The sequence below is a fragment of the Chiloscyllium plagiosum genome, unplaced genomic scaffold, assembly GCF_037043375.1.
Source record: "Chiloscyllium plagiosum isolate Xiang-an unplaced genomic scaffold, Cpla_swu_hap1 HiC_scaffold_44, whole genome shotgun sequence".
NCBI classification, from domain to species: domain Eukaryota; kingdom Metazoa; phylum Chordata; class Chondrichthyes; order Orectolobiformes; family Hemiscylliidae; genus Chiloscyllium; species Chiloscyllium plagiosum.
The window spans coordinates 5,026,829-5,045,241 of NW_028270182.1; the positions used below are offsets into that span (position 1 = coordinate 5,026,829).

An 18,413-nucleotide genomic window follows, 5' to 3' on the forward strand; every position below is an offset into this window, starting at 1 on the left:
CTATTGGAATCAATTTGGAAGTTTTACCAGGCTAATACTGGAATAGGTGGGGTGTCTTGGTTGTATTGGCTGGGCTCCATTGAGTTTAGAAGTGTAAAAGGCAACTTGACTGAATCATATAAGATCCTGAGGTACCTTTGACAACATGGATGGGGAGAGGACGCCTTTTCTTGTGGGTAAACAATTCAAAATAAGGGCCATCCATTTAAAAAGTAGATACAAAGATGGCTTTATTGTCTCTCTTTCCTGAAAAGGTGGTGGGAGCAGAGACTTTGGGAGTTTTTTAAAGGCAGAGGTAGGTATGTTCTTAACAAGCAAGGAGGTGAAAGGTTGTGTGGAGTAGGTGGATTTGAGGTTACAATAAAATTCCAGGTGATGTGATGAATTGACAGAGCAAGCCTGAGGGACAAAACGATATATTCCTGCTCCTAACCTACATGTTTATGTGTAGATGCAAATGCTACCACCTGACTGGATAGAATACCCTGAACTGCTCCTTCCCTGTCACTGGGGGAAACCCCTCGGTGTACCCACACCCTGAAGATAGCCATGATTCCAGAAGACAGCTCAGTGCCTGCTTTTCCCGGGGCATTTAGGGATGAATGCTGTCCTGACCAACCCATTGCTGACTCCCTGTGAAAGACCAAAACCAGCGTGCCTGCAGTTCTGCCTGCCCTTACTTCGGTTAACAGCCTCTCGTGTGGAACTTTGCCCAAATGCCTTCTGGAAATCCATGGAAATAATTCCACAGGCACGTCCTTGTCTGCGGCCTTTGTGAATCTCCCCGAAGGAGCTCAGCTGGTTTTATTTGACAAGTTGTATCCTCCCCAGGGCCCTACTGACTTGTGTCAGAAAAGCCTGTCCTGGTCTCAGTCTCCAATCTCAGTTCCCCACCCTGACCTTCCACTGACGGGTAAACCCTCGCTCTGTTTAAGGGAGCAGGAGGGATAGACTGAGAAAATGGGAAATCCAAGGAAACAATTCCTGAATTTTGGAAAATCATTGGTGTATTGTTAGTTTTGGCATCGGATGAGGGGACAATTTTTCACACGATGGCTAGTGTCCCTGCCTCTGAGCTGAAAGGTCTTGGTTCAAGTCTCACTCCAGTTTTAGATTAGATTCCCTACAGTGTGGAAACAGGCCATTCGGCCCAACAAGTCCACACTCCGAAGAGTAACCCACCCAAACCCATTTCCCACTGACTAATGCACCTCATACTGCAGGCAATTTAGCCTGGCCAATTCACCTAACCCGCACATCTTTGTGAATGTGGGAGGAAACCGGAGCACCCGGAGGAAACCCACACAGACACGGGGAGAATGTGCAAACGCCACACAGTCACCCGAGGCTGGAATCGAACCTGAGTCCCTGGCGCTGTGAGGCAGCGGTGTTCTTGACGTGTGAGGGAACATGTGTTTGTGACACAACCAGCAAGCTGTCCTTTGACTTGTAAATACTTCCAATACACCAAGAGCCGGAGAAACTGGTCAGCATTGTGTTAGATTCATGAAGATTCCCTAATCCCAACTGCTGATGTAAAAAGTGACTAAAGCTCCACACCAACATTTGAGAAAATGTGTGATTACTTCCTCCCCCGCCCCCCACCCAATTTACTTGGCAAACCACTTTTAAAGTGACACACTGCAAAATCTCATCCCCCTAGGGATTAGAAATTATCTGTTTGTGAGTTAGTTTTCAAGAAAGGCAGTTGTGTAGTTTGAACATTTTGCGAAAGATCTTTACTCCCTGGCTGTAGTGAGTCTGACTTGCAATAAAACAGCTGCTCCTTCAGGGACTGAGTAAATGTCCGCACTGAGCTGTGCACGACCCTGATGTATAACCACCAATATCCACCACCCCTCTCAAAGTCAAACGGTGTGGTGGGGGAATGGGACTGGGAATCATTTCACTCCTTAGTTATCTATCTTTCTCTGGAGTGGATCATTAACGGTGCTGTCTCTGCCTGGGATCAGCTAAAGTGTTGGGAGTTGAGCCTGTGACATTACTGGGTGCGGATTCCACACAGAGATCAAATAGAAGGCATTAGCTTAGTGGGGTGTGCAAGAAAAGTTTATTTTACTGCGTGACATCCATTCATAGTGGAAATGAATTCATAATTTACAACACAAGACAAGGAATGAATCCAGACGTGGGAACAATGCGAGGGAGAAGGGAGAGGAGCTTTGCAGATTTGGTTGAGGATGTCGGTGTTGGTGAACTCTGGTCTCAGGGATCTTGGGTTAACAGGACGTGAAGGTTTTCCAGAAGAAGTTCTTGCAGCCGGCCTTGCGGTCCCGTGGGGAGTTCCACCGACGAACCATCTGCTCCTGCCCGAGGCCACGTCTCTCGAAGCGGGGCAGCGCCGGCCTGTCGCCCCGGAGGAGCTCAGTCAGGAGTTTCAGCACCACAGTCCTGGACAGCTCCTAGCGACACAGGGACACAGCAATCAAGCGGCTTGGCATTCACTATCGTAGCGCCTGGCACGTCCCCCCGCTGGCTGCCCGGCCAGTACAGTGCTTCCACAACCACCCCCCCCCCAGCCTCCCGTCACTGTAGGAAATGTGGCACAGTGAGATCCCACAATTAGCCCCTTGCAGAACGACCCGCATCTGTTTGGTTTTGGAGAGATTGGGTGAAAGATAAACAAACATTGGCCTCAGGACACGTGGGAGAACTCTGCCGAGCTCTTCCTCCACCATCGGCTGTTACCAACCTGACAGGGTAGATGGGGGATCCCAAAGAAGATAGATTCCCTCAGCACTGACCCTCCAATACTGTGGCACACCCTCAGCACTGACCCTCCGACAGTGCCCACACCCTCAGCACTGCCCCTCCGACAGTGCGGCACTCCCTCAGCACTGACCCTCCGACAGTGCCCACTCCCTCAGCACTGACCCTCCGACAGTGCCCACACCCTCAGCACTGACCCTCCGACAGTGCCCACACCCTCAGCACTGACCCTCCGCCAGTGCGGCACTCCCTCAGCACTGACCCTCCAACAGTGCCCACTCCCTCAGCACTGACCCTCCGACAGTGCCCACACCCTCAGCACTGACCCTCCGACAGTGCGGCACTCCCACAGCACTGACCCTCTGACAGTGCCCAATCCCTCAGCACTGACCCTCTGACAGTGCCCAATCCCTCAGCACTGACCCTCCGACAGTACGGTGTTCCCTCAGCACTGACCTTCTGACACTGCCCACTCCCTCAGCACTGACCCTCCAACAGTGCCCACTCCCTCAGCACTGACCCTCCAACAGTGCCCACTCCCTCAGCACTGGCCCTCTGACACTGTCCACTCCCTCAGCACTGACCCTTCAACAGTGCGGTGCTCCCTCAGCACTGACCATCTGACAATATGGAATTCCCTGAGCACTGACCCGCTGACAGTGTGGTATTCCCTCAGCGATGACCCTCCAACAGTGCCCACTCCCTCAGCACTGAGCCTCCGACAGTGCGGCATTCCTTAGCACTGATCCACCCACAGTGTCCACTCCCTCAGCACTGACCCTCCATCAGTGCAGCACACCCTCTGCACTGACCCTCCATCAGTGCAGCACACCCTCTGCACTGACCTTCCGATAGTGGCCACTCCCTCAGTGATGACCCTCCGACAGTGCGGCGTTCCCTCAGCACTGACCCTCCAACAGTGCGGCACTCCCTCAGCACTGACCCTCTGACAGTGCGGCACTCCCTTAGTACCGACCCTCTGACAGTACGGCCCTCCCTCAGCACTGACCCTCCAACAGTGCGGCACTCCCTCAGCACTGACCCTCTGACAGTGTGGCCCTCCCTCAGCACTGACCTTCCGACAGTGCCCACTCCCTCAGCACTGACCCTCTGACAGTGCGGCCCTCCCTCAGCACTGACCCTCCGACAGTGTGGCCCTCCCTCAGCACTGACCCTCCAACAGTGCGGCACTCCTTCAGCACTGACCCTCTGACAGTGTGGCCCTCCCTCAGCACTGACCCTCCGACAGTGCCCACTCCCTCAGCACTGACCCTCTGACAATGCGGCCCTCCTTTAATATTGCACCATGACTGACAGCCTGGAATTTGTGCTGGAAACTTTGAATATATTCCACAACTCCCTAACTCAGAGAGGAGAAACAGAGAGAGCAAGGTCAGGAGAAAAGGACAGAGAGAGGGTGATCGAGGGAGTCACCCACACTGGGATATATGTGTCACATCAGGAATACAGCTATGTGTTCTATCTGGGCTATTTCTGTTCTCCTCTTTTCATTTCGATATGAAACCTCTAGCATCTCTCCAATATTCCTCTCATACGACCACATTTCCCATCCCATACGTTTCTTTTTGCCTCCATTTTTGCTTTCAAATTGAGGTTTATCCCTGTTCCCTCAATGAAACGTGTTTTCCCCCACGTTCTTGAAACTTTCACCTACACCCAGCAACCTTTAACCTCCTACTCACTGATTTATTACAACTTCTCTGTACTCTTCAGTAGCTTTTAAAGGGCTGCATTCAAAGTGAATTACTGGGGAACTGAGTGCCACATTCAGGGTGGCTAATTTCACATTTTTAACATTTCAAACTGACTGTATCGCTACTGGTGCTAACCCAGCTCCCTCATACTGTCACTCAGTAAGCCCTCTCCCCCCAGAGCCCTGTCTTACTGACTGTATCTCTCCTGATGTTAATCCCACTCCCTCACACTGTCACTCAGTAAGCCCTCTCCCTCCAGAGCCCCGTCTTACTTTCTGTATCTCTCCTGATGTTAATCCTGCTCCCTCACACTGTCCCTCAGTAAACCCTCTCCCCCCAGAGCCATGTCTTACTGACTGTATCTCTCCTGATGTTAATCCCCCTCCCTCACACTGTCCCTCAGTAAGCTCTCTCCCCTCAGAGCCCTGTCTTACTGACTGTATCTCTCCTGATGTTAATCCCACTCCCTCACATTGTCACTCAGTAAGCCCTCTCCCCCTCAGAGCCCTGTCTTACTGACTGTATCTCTCCTGATGTTAATCCCACTCCCTCACATTGTCACTCAGTAAGCCCTCTCCCCCTCAGAGCCCTGTCTTACTGACTGTATCTCTCCTGATGTTAATCCAGCTCCCTCACACTGTCACTCAGTAAGCCGTCTCCCTCCAGAGCCCTGTCTTACTGACTGTATCTCTACTGATATCAATCCAGATCCCTCTCATATTTCACCTCCAGAGCACATGCTAATATAAAATATAAGATGAATAAAACAAGACGTTAGGTTATTTTGAAGAGTTGAACTTTGCGTTTAGTGGAGATAATTCAGAGTGCAGGACGTAAGATTAATCCATACCATTGGGGCACGACGGAGATTTGAATTGGGGAAGGAGAGAGTGAAGTTTTCCTTACCTCTTTCCCCTCAGGGTTCATCTCCTGTAATATGTCGGGCAAACCCTCCCCTCTGGCTGTTCCTGAACTCCTCAGCAGTAGCAGAGCGACGGAGATCAGAGTGAGGAGCAGGCGAGTCTGTGAACTTGACATCTCGAGCAGTGAATTTCTGTGTTTAGATGGAGATGGCAAAGACTTAGAAAACTCTGGCCAGCTCCTACAGACGAGAGATGAGCTTCTCTGTGTCACTCTTCCAGCTAACTGTCATCCCTTCACTTTTATCGGTTTATATACCTCTCACGACAGGCAGTGATAACGTCATCACAAACAAAGCCCCCGCATTTAATTGCCATATGAGTGGTGCTACAATTTCATTGGGCAGTCAAAGCACCAATCAAAGCCTCTTCGCTCAATGGACTGAAATATGTTTCGCTTTTAGTTCCAATTTCTAGCTCGACCAACGCGCATCCCCCGATCTATGACAACCTGAGAGTATTTTTCATTGTCACCTGGAAGTTGAATACAGGCAATTCCAAAGACTTTCCAACACTCACTCCAATAGGCCACTCCAGGTGAGAGCCAGGGGTCACTGGGACAGTGATCAGGAATCCCCCCTAACCCAGGGCTCACTGGGACAGTGATCAGGAATCCCCCCTAACCCAGGGCTCACTGGGACAGTGATCAGGAATCCCCCCTAACCCAGGGCTCACTGGGACAGTGATCAGGAATCCCCCCTAATCCAGGGCTCACTGGGACAGTGATCAGGAATCCCCCCTAACCCAGGGCTCACTGGGACAGGGATCAGGACCCCTCCCTAACCCAGGCCTCACTGGGACAGGGATCAGGTCCCCTCCCTAACCCAGGCCTCACTGGGACAGTGGTCAGGAACCCTCCCAAACCCAGGACTCACTGGGACAGTAGTCAGGAATCCTCCCTACACCAGGGCTCACTGGGACAGTGATCAGGAACCCTCCCTACCCCAGGGCTCACTGGAACAGTGATCAGGAACCCTCCCTACCCCAGGGCTCACTGGGACAGAGATCAGGAATCCCCCCTAACCCAGGGCTCACTGGGACAGGGATCAGGAACCCTCCTTACCCCAGGGCTCACTGGGACAATGATTAGGAATCCTCCCTCATCCAGGGCTCACTGGGACAGTGATCAGGAATCCCCCCGAACCCAGGGCTCACTGGGACAGTGATCAGGAACCCACCCTAACCCAGGGCTCACTGGGGCAGCGATCAGGAATCCTCCCTAACCCAGGGCTCACTGGGACAGTGATCAGGAATCCTCCCTAACCCAGGGCTCACTGGGACAGTGATCAGGAACCCACCCTAACCCAGGCCTCACTGGGACAGTGATCAGGAATCCTCCCTAACCCAGGCCTCACTGGGACAGTGATCAGGAATCCTCCCGAACCCAGGCCTCACTGGAACAGTGATCAGGAATCCTTCCTAACCCAGGGCTCACTGGGACAGTGATCAGGAACCCTCCCTAACCCAGGGCTCACTGGGACAGTGATCAGGAACCCTCCCTAACCCAGGGCTCACTGGGACAGTGATCATGAATCCTCCCTAACCCAGGGCTCACTGGGACAGTGATCAGGAACCCTCCCTAACCCAGGGCTCACTGGGACAGTGATCAGGAATCCTCACTAACCCAGGGCTCACTGGGACAGTGATCAGGAATCTCCCCTAACCCAGGCTTCACTGGGACAGTGATCAGGAATCCCCCCTAACCCAGGGCTCACTGGGACAGTGATCAGGAATCCCCCCTAACCCAGGGCTCACTGGGACAGTGATCAGGAATCCCCCCTAACCCAGGGCTCACTGGGAGTTCCCCTCTAAATCGGTTAAAACGTCTGACTGACAATATGGATTTATTCAGATCCTCAGTATTCATTCCCTGCAGTGATTTGTCATTAACCATTTGACAATATTCAGCAGGAGTCACTGAAATATCTGGAAATACTGCAGACAGTGAAACCAGGAAAATGTACAAACATCAGCAATCTGCCCCCGTCAATGTAAAACATGCCAACTGAACCCAAGTGTTGTCCAAACTAAGCTCAGCGATGGCCTCTGGAAATATCATTTCATTCATTTCAGTTTTGTTTTCACTGCAAATCTCAACCAGCCTCAGGCAATGACATCTTTGATTTAAAAGGAAAATGATCTCTGTCCGGGAATGGCAAATGCGCATCATTTCAGAAATGGCCTGTACATGAAGTATTTGGTCTGTGTAAATGATTGATCACTGACTTGAGAAACAATTCCCAGAAAAATATGGGAGTGACAGCCTTCATAATCCCAGTCAGTGAAGGACACTTTGAATACAGCATTCCAGTTGATACCCCATTATAATGCAGTGGTCTATTTATACACAGCAAGATCCCACAGTTAGATTAGATTACTTACAGTGTGGAAACAGGCCCTTCGGCCCAACAAGACTACACCTACCCGCTGAAGAGCAACCCACCCAGACCCATTCCCCTACGTTTACCCCTTCACCTAACACGATGGGCAATCGAGCATGGCCAATTCACCTAACCTGCACAGTTTTGGACTGTGGGAGGAAACCTACACAGACACGGGGAGAACGTGCAAACTCCACACAGACAGTTGCCTGAGGCGGGAATTGAACCCGGGACTCTGGTGCTGTGAAGCAGCAGTGCTAACCACTGTGCCGCCGTGTCGGAGACAGATGACGAGTCCTGAGAGTGTAGGGTCTCGCCTGTTCCTCCTGTCATGTTGGAGGTGCAGAAACAAGGAGAGGGTGGTCGGTGCTCCTGCGAGATCTCACTCCTTTGTCAGACCTTCAAAACTGGTTGGGAAGCGATGACCACACTGTCCCCAAAACAAACTCCTTCCCTGTGGCTTTCTTTCAGCCTCTGGCAGCTAACCCTGATTGCGATGGGCCTGTGAGCTGCTTGTCTTGGAAGGGGACCACTGTCCGATCACATCATTATAGTACCTGTGGTTTTCCAAGGACTGGGGTGGTTGAAGCAGCTGCAACAGGCCACACCTTCACCAGGAAGGAGCTGTCTACCTGATTTCCAGCCAGACTGGAAAAGCAGCCAGCTGTTACACTTCGGGTTTCTACACTCATGGGCTCCACTTCCGTTAATCTGTTCCGGAGCTCCACTCAGGGAATGCATGGGGGAACAGCTAACACTTCGGAAAAAAGAACAAGTTATGGACACAGCACCACCTGGGAATTGGGTGAAGGCAAATCTCAACTAAGGATCCAGAGCACAAGGACACAGATCCTCCTGGGGACTGCAGGGCAGTGAAACAGCTCCACCTGGGGACCGCAGGGCAGTGAAACAGCTCCACCTGGGGACCGCAGGGCAGTGAAACAGCTCCACCTGGGGACCGCAGGGCAGTGAAACAGCTCCACCTGGGGACCGCAGGGCAGTGAAACAGCTCCTCCTGGGGACCACAAGGCAGTGAAACAGCTCCACCTGGGGACCGCAGGGCAGTGAAACAGCACCTCCAGGGGACCACAGGGCAGTGAAACAGCTCCACTTAGGGACCACAAGGCAGTGAAACAGCTCCACCTGGGGACCACAGGGCAGTGAAACAGCTCCACCTGGGGACCACAGGGCAGTGAAACAGCTCCACCTGGGGACCGCAAGGCAGTGAAACAGCTCCACCTGGGGACCGCAGGGCAGTGAAACAGCTCCACCTGGGGACCACAGGGCAGTGAAACAGCTCCACCTAGGGACCGGAAGGCAGTGAAACAGCACCACCTGGGGACCACAGATCAGTGAAACAGCTCCACCTGGGGACTGCAAGGCAGTGAAACAGCTCCACCTGGGGACCGCAGGGCAGTGAAACAGCTCCACCTGGGGACCGCAGGGCAGTGAAAAAGCTCACGCTGGGGACCGCAAAGCAGAGAAACAGCTCTACCTGGTGACCACAGGGCAGTGAAACAGCTCCACCTGGGGACCGCAGGGCAGTGAAACAGCTCCACCTGGGGACCGCATGGCAGTGAAACAGCTCCACCTGGGTACCACAAGGCAGCGAAACAGGTCCACCTGGGAACCGCAGGGCAGTGAAACAGCTCCACCTGGAGACCAGAGGGCAGTGAAACAGCTCCACCTGGCGACCGCAAAGCAGTACAACAGCTCAACCTGGGGACCACAGGGCAGTGAAACAGCTCCTCCTGGGGACCGCAGTCCAGTGAAACAGCTCCACCTAGGGACCACAAACCTGTGAAACAACTCCACCTGGGGACCACAGGGCAGTGAAACAGCTCCACCTGGGGACTGCAGGGAAGTGAAACAGCTCCACCTGGGGACCACAAGGCAGTAAAACAGCACCACCTGGGGACCGCAGGGCAGTGAAACAGCTCCACCTCGGGACCACAGGGCAGTGAAACAGCTCCACCTGGGGACTGCAGGGAAGTGAAACAGCTCCACCTGGGGACCACAAGGCAGCGAAACAACTCCACCTGGGGACCACAGGGCAGTGAAACAGCTCCACCTGGGGACCGCAGGGCAGTGAAACAGCTCCACCTCGGGACCACAGGGCAGTGAAACAGCTCCACCTGGGGACCGCAGGGAAGTGAAACAGCTCCACCTGGGGACCACAGGGCAGTGAAACAGCTCCACCTGGGGACCACAGGGCAGTGAAACAGCTCCACCTGGGGACCACAAGGCAGTGAAACAGCTCCACCTGGGGACCACAGGGCAGTGAAACAGCTCCACCTGGGGACCACAAGGCAGTGAAACAGCTCCACCTGGGGACCGCAGGGCAGTGAAACAGCTCCACCTGGGGATCGCAGCGCAGTGAAACAGCAACACCTGGGGACCGCAGGGCAGTGAAACAGCTCCACCTGGGGACCACAGGGCAGTGAAACAGCTCCACCTGGGGACCACAAGGCAGTGAAACAGCTCCTCCTGGGGACCACAAGGCAGTGTAACAGCTCCACCTGGGGAACGCAGGGCAGTGAAACAGCAACACCTGGGGACCGCAGGGCAGTGAAACAGCTCCACCTGGGGACCACAGGGCAGTGAAACAGATCCTCCTGGGGCCCGCAGTCCAGTGAAACAGTTCCATCTAGGGACCGGAAGGCTGTGAAACAGCTCCACCTGGGGACCACAAGGCAGCGAAACAGCTCCACCTGGGGATCGCAGGGCAGGGAAACAGCTCCACCTGGGGACCGCGGGGCAGTGAAACAGCTCCACCTGGGGACCGCGGGGCTGTGAAACAGCTCCACCTGGGGACCGCGGGGCTGTGAAACAGCTCCACCTGGGGACCACAGGGCAGTGAAACAGCTCCACCTGGGGACCGCGGGGCAGTGAAACAGCTCCACCTGGGGACCACAGGGCAGTGAAACAGCTCCACCTGGGGACCGCGGGGCAGTGAAACAGCTCCACCTGGGGACCACAAGGCAGCGAAACAGCTCCACCTGGGGACCGCAGGGCGGTGAAACAGCTCCACCTAGGGACCGGAAAACAGTGAAACAGCTCCACCTGGGGACCGCAGGGCAGTGAAACAGCTCCACCTGGGGACCACAGGGCAGTGAAACAGCTCCACCTGGGGACCGCAGGGCAGTGAAACAGCTCCACCTTGGGACCGAAGGGCAGGGAATCAGCTCCACCTGGGGACCACAGGGCAGTGAAACAGCTCCACCTGGGGACCGCAGGGCAGTGAAACAGCTCCATCTAGGGACCGGAAGGCAGTGAAACAGCTCCACCTGGGGACCACAGATCAGTGAAACAGCTCCACCTGGGGACCGCAGCGCAGTGAAACAGCTCCGCCTGGGGACCGCAAGGCAGTGAAACAGCTCCGCCTGGGGACCTCAGGGCAGTGAAACAGCTCCACCTGGGGACTGCAAGGCAGTGAAACAGCTCCACCTGGAGACCGCAGGGTAGTGAAGCAGCTCCACCTGGGGACCACAGGGCAGTGAAACAGCTCCACCTGGGGACCGCAAGGCAGTGAAACAGCTCCACCTGCGGACCGCAGGGCAGTGAAACAGCTCCACCTGGGGACCGCAGGGCTGTGAAACAGCTCCACCTGGGGACCGCTGGGCAGTGAAACAGCTCCACCTGGGGACCGCAGGGCAGTGAAACAGCTCCACCTGGGGACCACAGGGCAGTGAAACAGCTCCACCTGGGGATCGCAGGGCAGTGAAACAGCTCCACCTGGGGACCGCCGGGCAGTGAAACAGCTCCACCTGGGGACCAGAGGGCAGGGAAACATCTCCACCTGGGGACCGCAGGGCAGTGAAACAACTCCACGTCGGGACCAAAGGGCAGTGAAACAGCTCCTCCTGGGGACCGCAGTCCAGTGAAACAACTCCACCTGGGGACCACAGGGCAGTGAAACACCTCCACCTGGGGACTGCAGGGCAGTGAAACAGCTCCACCTCGGGACCACAAGGCAGTGAAACAGCTCCACCTGGGGAATGCAAAGCTGTGAAAACGCCTCCACCTGGGGACCACAGGGCAGTGAAACAGCTCCACCTGGGGACCGCGGGGCAGTGAAACAGCTCCACCTGGGGACCACAGGGCAGTGAAACAGCTCCACCTGGGGACCGCGGGGCAGTGAAACAGCTCCACCTGGGGAACGCAAAGCTGTGAAACAGCTCCACCTGGGAACCGCAGGGCAGTGAAACAGCTCCATCTGGGGACCTCAAAGCTGTGAAACAGCTCCACCTGGGGACCGCAGGGCAGTGAAACAGCTCCACCTGGGGACCACAAGGCAGTGAAACAGCTCCACCTAGGGACCACAGGGCAGAGAAACAGCTCCACCTGGGCACCGCAAGGCAGTGAAACAGCTCCTCCTGGGAACCGCAAAGCAGTGAAACAGCTCCACCTGGGGACCGCAGTCCAGTGAAACAGCTCCTCCTGGGGACCGCAAAGCAGTGAAACAGCTCCACCTGGGGACCGCAAAGCATTGAAACAGCTCCACCTGGGGACCACAGGGCAGTGAAACAGCTCCACCTGGGGACCGCAAAGCTGTGAAACAGCTCCATCTGGGGACCTCAAAGCTGTGAAACAGCTCCACCTGGGGACCAGAGGGCAGTGAAACAGCTCCAATTCGGGACCACAGGGCAATGAAACAGCTCCACCTGGGGACCGCAAGGCAGTGAAACAGCTCCACCTGGGGACCACAGGGCAGTGAAACAACTCCACCTGGGGACCACAAGGCTGTGAAACAGCTTCACCTGGGGACCGCAAGGCAGTGAAACAGCTCCACCTGGTGACTGCAGGGCAGTGAAACAGCTCCACCTGGGGACCGTAAGGCAGTGAAACAGCTCCACCTGGTGACTGCAGGGCAGTGAAACAGCTCCACCTGGGGACCGCAAGGCAGTGAAACAGCTCCACCTCGGGACCACAGGGAAGTGAAACAGCTCCTCCTGGGGACCGCAGGGCAGTGAAACAGATCCACCTGGGGACCACAAGGCAGTGAAACAGCTCCACCTGGTGACTGCAGGGCAGTGAAACAGCTCCACCTGGGGACCGCAGGGCAGTGAAACAGATCCACCTGGGGACCGCAAGGCAGTGAAACAGCTCCACCTGGTGACTGCAGGGCAGTGAAACAGCTCCACCTGGGGACCACAGGGCAGTGAAACAGCTCCACCTGGGCACCGCAGGGCAGTGAAACAGGTCCACCTGGGGACTACAAGGCAGTGAAACAGCTCCACCTGGGGACCACAGGGCAGTGAAACAGCTCCACCTGGGGATCGCAGGGCAGTGAAACAGCTCCACCTGGGGACCGCAGGGCAGTGAAACAGCTCCACCTGGGGACCAGAGGGCAGGGAAACATCTCCACCTGGGGACCGCAGGGCAGTGAAACAACTCCACCTCGGGACCAAAGGGCAGTGAAACAGCTCCTCCTGGGGACCGCAGTCCAGTGAAACAACTCCACCTGGGGACCACAGGGCAGTGAAACAGCTCCACCTGGGGACTGCAGGGCAGTGAAACAGCTCCACCTGGGGACCACAAGGCAGTGAAACAGCTCCACCTGGGGAATGCAAAGCTGTGAAAACGCCTCCACCTGGGGACCACAGGGCAGTGAAACAGCTCCACCTGGGGACCGCGGGGCAGTGAAAAAGCTCACGCTGGGGACCGCAAAGCAGAGAAACAGCTCTACCTGGGGACCACAGGGCAGTGAAACAGCTCCACTTGGGGACCGCAGGACAGTGAAACAGCTCCACCTGGGCACCGTAAGGCAGTGAAACAGCTCCTCCTGGGGACCGCAAAGCAGTGAAACAGCTCCACCTGGGGACCGCAGTCCAGTGAAACAGCTCCTCCTGGGGACCGCAAAGCAGTGAAACAGCTCCACCTGGGGACCGCAAAGCATTGAAACAGCTCCACCTGGGGACCGCAAAGCTGTGAAACAGCTCCATCTGGGGACCTCAAAGCTGTGAAACAGCTCCACCTGGGGACCAGAGGGCAGTGAAACAGCTCCAATTCGGGACCACAGGGCAATGAAACAGCTCCACCTGGGGACCGCAAGGCAGTGAAACAGCTCCACCTGGTGACTGCAGGGCAGTGAAACAGCTCCACCTGGGGACCGTAAGGCAGTGAAACAGCTCCACCTGGGGACCGCAGGGCAGTGAAACAGCTCCACCTGGGGACCGCAAGGCAGTGAAACAGCTCCACCTGGTGACTGCAGGGCAGTGAAACAGCTCCACGTGGGGACCGCAAAGTAGTGAAACAGCTCCCCCTGGGGACCGCAGGGCAGTGAAATAGCTCCACCTGGGGACCACAAGGCAGTGAAACAGCTCCACCTGGGGACCGCAGTGCAGTGAAACAGCTCCACCTCGGGACCACAGGGAAGTGAAACAGCTCCTCCTGGGGACCGCAGGGCAGTGAAACAGATCCACCTGGGGACCGCAAGGCAGTGAAACAGCTCCACCTGGTGACTGCAGGGCAGTGAAACAGCTCCACCTGGGGACCGCAAGGCAGTGAAACAGCTCCACCTGGTGACTGCATGGCAGTGAAACAGCTCCACCTGGGGACCGCAAAGTAGTGAAACAGCTCCCTCTGGGGACCGCAGGGCAGTGAAATAGCTCCACCTGGGGACCACAAGGCAGTGAAACAGCTCCACCTGGGGACCGCAGTGCAGTGAAACAGCTCCACCTCGGGACCACAGGGAAGTGAAACAGCTCCTCCTGGGGACCGCAGGGCAGTGAAACAGATCCACCTAGGGACCACAGGGCAGTGAAACAGCTCCACCTGGGGACCGCAGGGCAGTGAAACAGCTCCACCTGGGGACCACAAGGCAGTGAAACAGCCCCACCTGGGGACAGCAGGGCAGGGAAGCAGCTCCATCTGGGGACCTCAAAGCTGTGAAACAGCTCCACCTGGGGACCATAGGGCAGTGAAACAGCTCCAATTGGGGACCGCAGGGCAGTGAAACAGCTCCACCTGGGGACCAAAAGGCAGTGAAACAGCTCCACCTGGGGACCACAGGGCAGTCAAACAGCTCCACCTGGGGACCGCAAGGCAGTGAAACAGCTCCACCTGGGGACCACAGGGCAGTGAAACAGCTCCACCTGGGGACCTCTGGGCAGTGAAACAGCTCCTCCTGGGGCCCGCAGTCCAGTGAAACAGCTCCACCTGGGAACCACAAGGAAGTCAAACAGCTCCACCTGGGCACCGTAGGGCAGTGCAACAGCTCCACCTGGGGACCGCAGGGCAGCGAAACAGCTCCACCTGGGGACCGTAAGGCAGGGAAACAGCTCCACCTGGGGACCACAAGGCAGTAAAACAGCTCCACCTGGGGACCGCAGGGCAGAGAAACAGCTCCTCCTGGGGCCCGCAGTCCAGTGAAACAGCTCCACCTGGGGACCACAAGGCAGTGAAACAGCTCCACCTGGGGACCGCAAGGCAGTGAAACAGCTTCACCTGGGGACCGCAAAGCAGTGCAACAGCTCCACCTGGGGACGGCAGGGCAGTGAAACAGCTTCACCTGGGGACCGCAGGGCAGCGAAACAGCTCCACCTGGGGACCTCAGGGCAGTGAAACAGCTCCACCTGGGGACCACAGGGCAGTGAAACAGCTCCACCTGGGGACCACAGGGCAGTGAAACAGCTCCACCTGGGGACCGCAGGGCAGTGAAACAGCTCCACCTGGGGACCGCAGGGCAGTGAAACAGCTCCACCTGGGGACCGCAGGGCAGTGAAACAGCTCCACCTGGGGACCGCAGGGCAGTGAAACAGCTCCACCTGGGGACCGCAGGGCAGTGAAACAGCTCCACCTGGGGACCACAGGGCAGTGAAACAGCTCCACCTAGGGACCGGAAAGCAGTGAAACAGCTCCACCTGGGGACCACAGAACAGTGAAACAGCTCCAGCTGGGGACCACAAAGCAGTGAAACAGCTCCAGCTGGGGACCGCAGGGCAGTGAAACAGCTCCACCTGGGGACCACAGGGCAGTGAAACAGCAACTCCTTGGGACCGCACGGCAGTGAAATAGCTCCACCTGGGGACCGCAGGGCAGTGAAACAGCTCCACCTGGGGACCACAGGGCAGTGAAACAGCTCCACCTAGGGACCGGAAAGCAGTGAAACAGCTCCACCTGGGGACCACAGAACAGTGAAACAGCTCCAGCTGGGGACCACAAAGCAGTGAAACAGCTCCAGCTGGGGACCGGAAGGCAGTGAAACAGCTCCACCTGGGGACCACAGGGCAGCGAAACAGCTCCACCTGGGGACCGCAGGGCAGTGAAACAGCTCCACCTGGGGACCGCAGGGCAGTGAAACAGCTCCACCTGGGGACCGCAGGGCAGTGAAACAGCTCCACCTGGGGACCACAGGGCAGTGAAACAGCTCCACCTGGGGACCGCGGGGCAGTGAAACAGCTCCACCTGGGGACCGCGGGGAAGGGAAACAGCTCCACCTGGGGAACGCAAACCTGTGAAACAGCCCCACCTGGGAACCGCAGGGCAGTGAAACAGCTCCATCTGGGGACCTCAAAGCTGTGAAACAGCTCCACCTGGGGACCGCAGGGCAGTGAAACAGCTCAAACCTGGGGACCACAGGGCAGTGAAACAGCTCCACCTGGGGACCACAGGGCAGTGAAACAGCTCCACCTGGGGACCACAGGGCAGTGAAACAGCTCCACCTGGGGACCGCAAGGCAGTGAAACAGCTCCACCTGGGGACCGCAGGGCAGTGAAACAGCTCCACCTGGGGACCACAGGGCAGTGAAACAGCTCCACCAAGGGACCGGAAGGCAGTGAAACAGCACCACCTGGGGACCACAGATCAGTGAAACAGCTCCACCTGGGGACTGCAAGGCAGTGAAACAGCTCCACCTGGGGACCGCAGGGCAGTGAAACAGCTCCACCTGGGGACCGCAGGGCAGTGAAAAAGCTCACGCTGGGGACCGCAAAGCAGAGAAACAGCTCTACCTGGGGACCACAGGGCAGTGAAACAGCTCCACTTGGGGACCGCAGGACAGTGAAACAGCTCCACCTGGGGACCGCATGGCAGTGAAACAGCTCCACCTGGGTACCACAAGGCAGCGAAACAGGTCCACCTGGGGACCGCAGGGCAGTGAAACAGCTCCACCTGGGGACCGCAGGGCAGTGAAACAGCTCCACCTGGAGACCAGAGGGCAGTGAAACAGCTCCACCTGGCGACCGCAAAGCAGTACAACAGCTCAACCTGGGGACCACAGGGCAGTGAAACAGCTCCTCCTGGGGACCGCAGTCCAGTGAAACAGCTCCACCTGGGGACCACAAACCTGTGAAACAACTCCACCTGGGGACCACAGGGCAGTGAAACAGCTCCACCTGGGGACTTCAGGGAAGTGAAACAGCTCCACCTGGGGACCACAAGGCAGTAAAACAGCACCACCTGGGGACCGCAGGGCAGTGAAACAGCTCCACCTCGGGACCACAGGGCAGTGAAACAGCTCCACCTGGGGACTGCAGGGAAGTGAAACAGCTCCACCTGGGGACCACAAGGCAGCGAAACAACTCCACCTGGGGACCACAGGGCAGTGAAACAGCTCCACCTGGGGACCGCAGGGCAGTGAAAGAGCTCCACCTGGGGACCACGGGGCAGTGCAACAGCTCCACGTGGGGACCGCAAAGCAGTGAAACAGCTCCATCTGGGGACCACAGGGCAGTGAAACAGCTCCACCTGGGGACCACAGGGCAGTGAAACAGCTCCACCTGGGGACCACAGAACAGTGAAACAGCTCCACCTGGGGACCACAGAACAGTGAAACAACTCATCCTGGGGACCGCAAAGCATTGAAACAGCTCCACCTGAGGACCACAGAACAGTGAAACAGCTCCACCTAGGGACCGCAAAGCAGTGAAACAGCTCCACCTGGGGACCGCAAAGCATTGAAACAGCTCGACCTGGGGACCGCAGGGCAGCGAAACAGCTCCACCTGGGGACCGCAGGGCAGGGAAACAGCTCCACCTGGCGACCACAGGGGAGTGAAATAGCTCCACCTGGCGACCACAGGGCAGTGAAACAGCTCCACCTGGGGACCGCAGGGCAGCGAAACAGCTCCACCTGGGGACTGCAGGGCAGCGAAACAGCTCCACCTGGGGACCGCAGGGCAGCGAAACAGCTCCACCTGGGGACCGCAGGGCAGGGAAACAGCTCCACCTGGCGACCACAGGGGAGTGAAATAGCTCCACCTGGGGACTGCAGGACAGTGAAACAGCTCCATCTGGGGACCACAGGGCAGCGAAACAGCTCCACCTGGGGACCACAGGGAAGTGAAACAGCTCCACCTGGCGATCACAGGGCAGTGAAATAGCTCCACCTGGGGACTGCAGGACAGTGAAACAGCTCCATCTGGGGACCACAGGGCAGTGAAACAGCTCCACCTGGGGACCACAGGGCAGTGAAACAGCTCCACCTGGGGACCACAGGGCAGTGAAACAGCAACTCCTTGGGACCGCACGGCAGTGAAATAGCTCCACCTGGGGACCGCAGGGCAGTGAAACAGCTCCACCTGGGGACCACAGGGCAGTGAAACAGCTCCACCTAGGGACCGGAAAGCAGTGAAACAGCTCCACCTGGGGACCACAGAACAGTGAAACAGCTCCAGCTGGGGACCACAAAGCAGTGAAACAGCTCCAGCTGGGGACCGGAAGGCA

At 56.9% G+C, this 18,413-nt stretch overlaps 1 protein-coding gene across 1 annotated transcript in view; it reads right to left on the reverse strand.

The window, feature by feature from the left end:
* Nucleotides 1-2,058: 2,058 nt before the first annotated feature.
* LOC122548091 (somatostatin-1A-like) overlaps nt 2,059-18,413 on the reverse strand; it is a 36,869-nt gene continuing 20,514 nt past the window's right edge. The window contains exons 2-3 of the mRNA XM_043686652.2: nt 5,352-5,499; nt 2,059-2,423 (exon numbers count right to left, since the gene is read on the reverse strand). Of these exons, the coding sequence (XP_043542587.2) occupies nt 2,241-2,423; nt 5,352-5,499 (331 nt within the window). The 3' untranslated portion in view covers nt 2,059-2,240. The remainder of the gene's footprint in view (nt 2,424-5,351; nt 5,500-18,413) is intronic.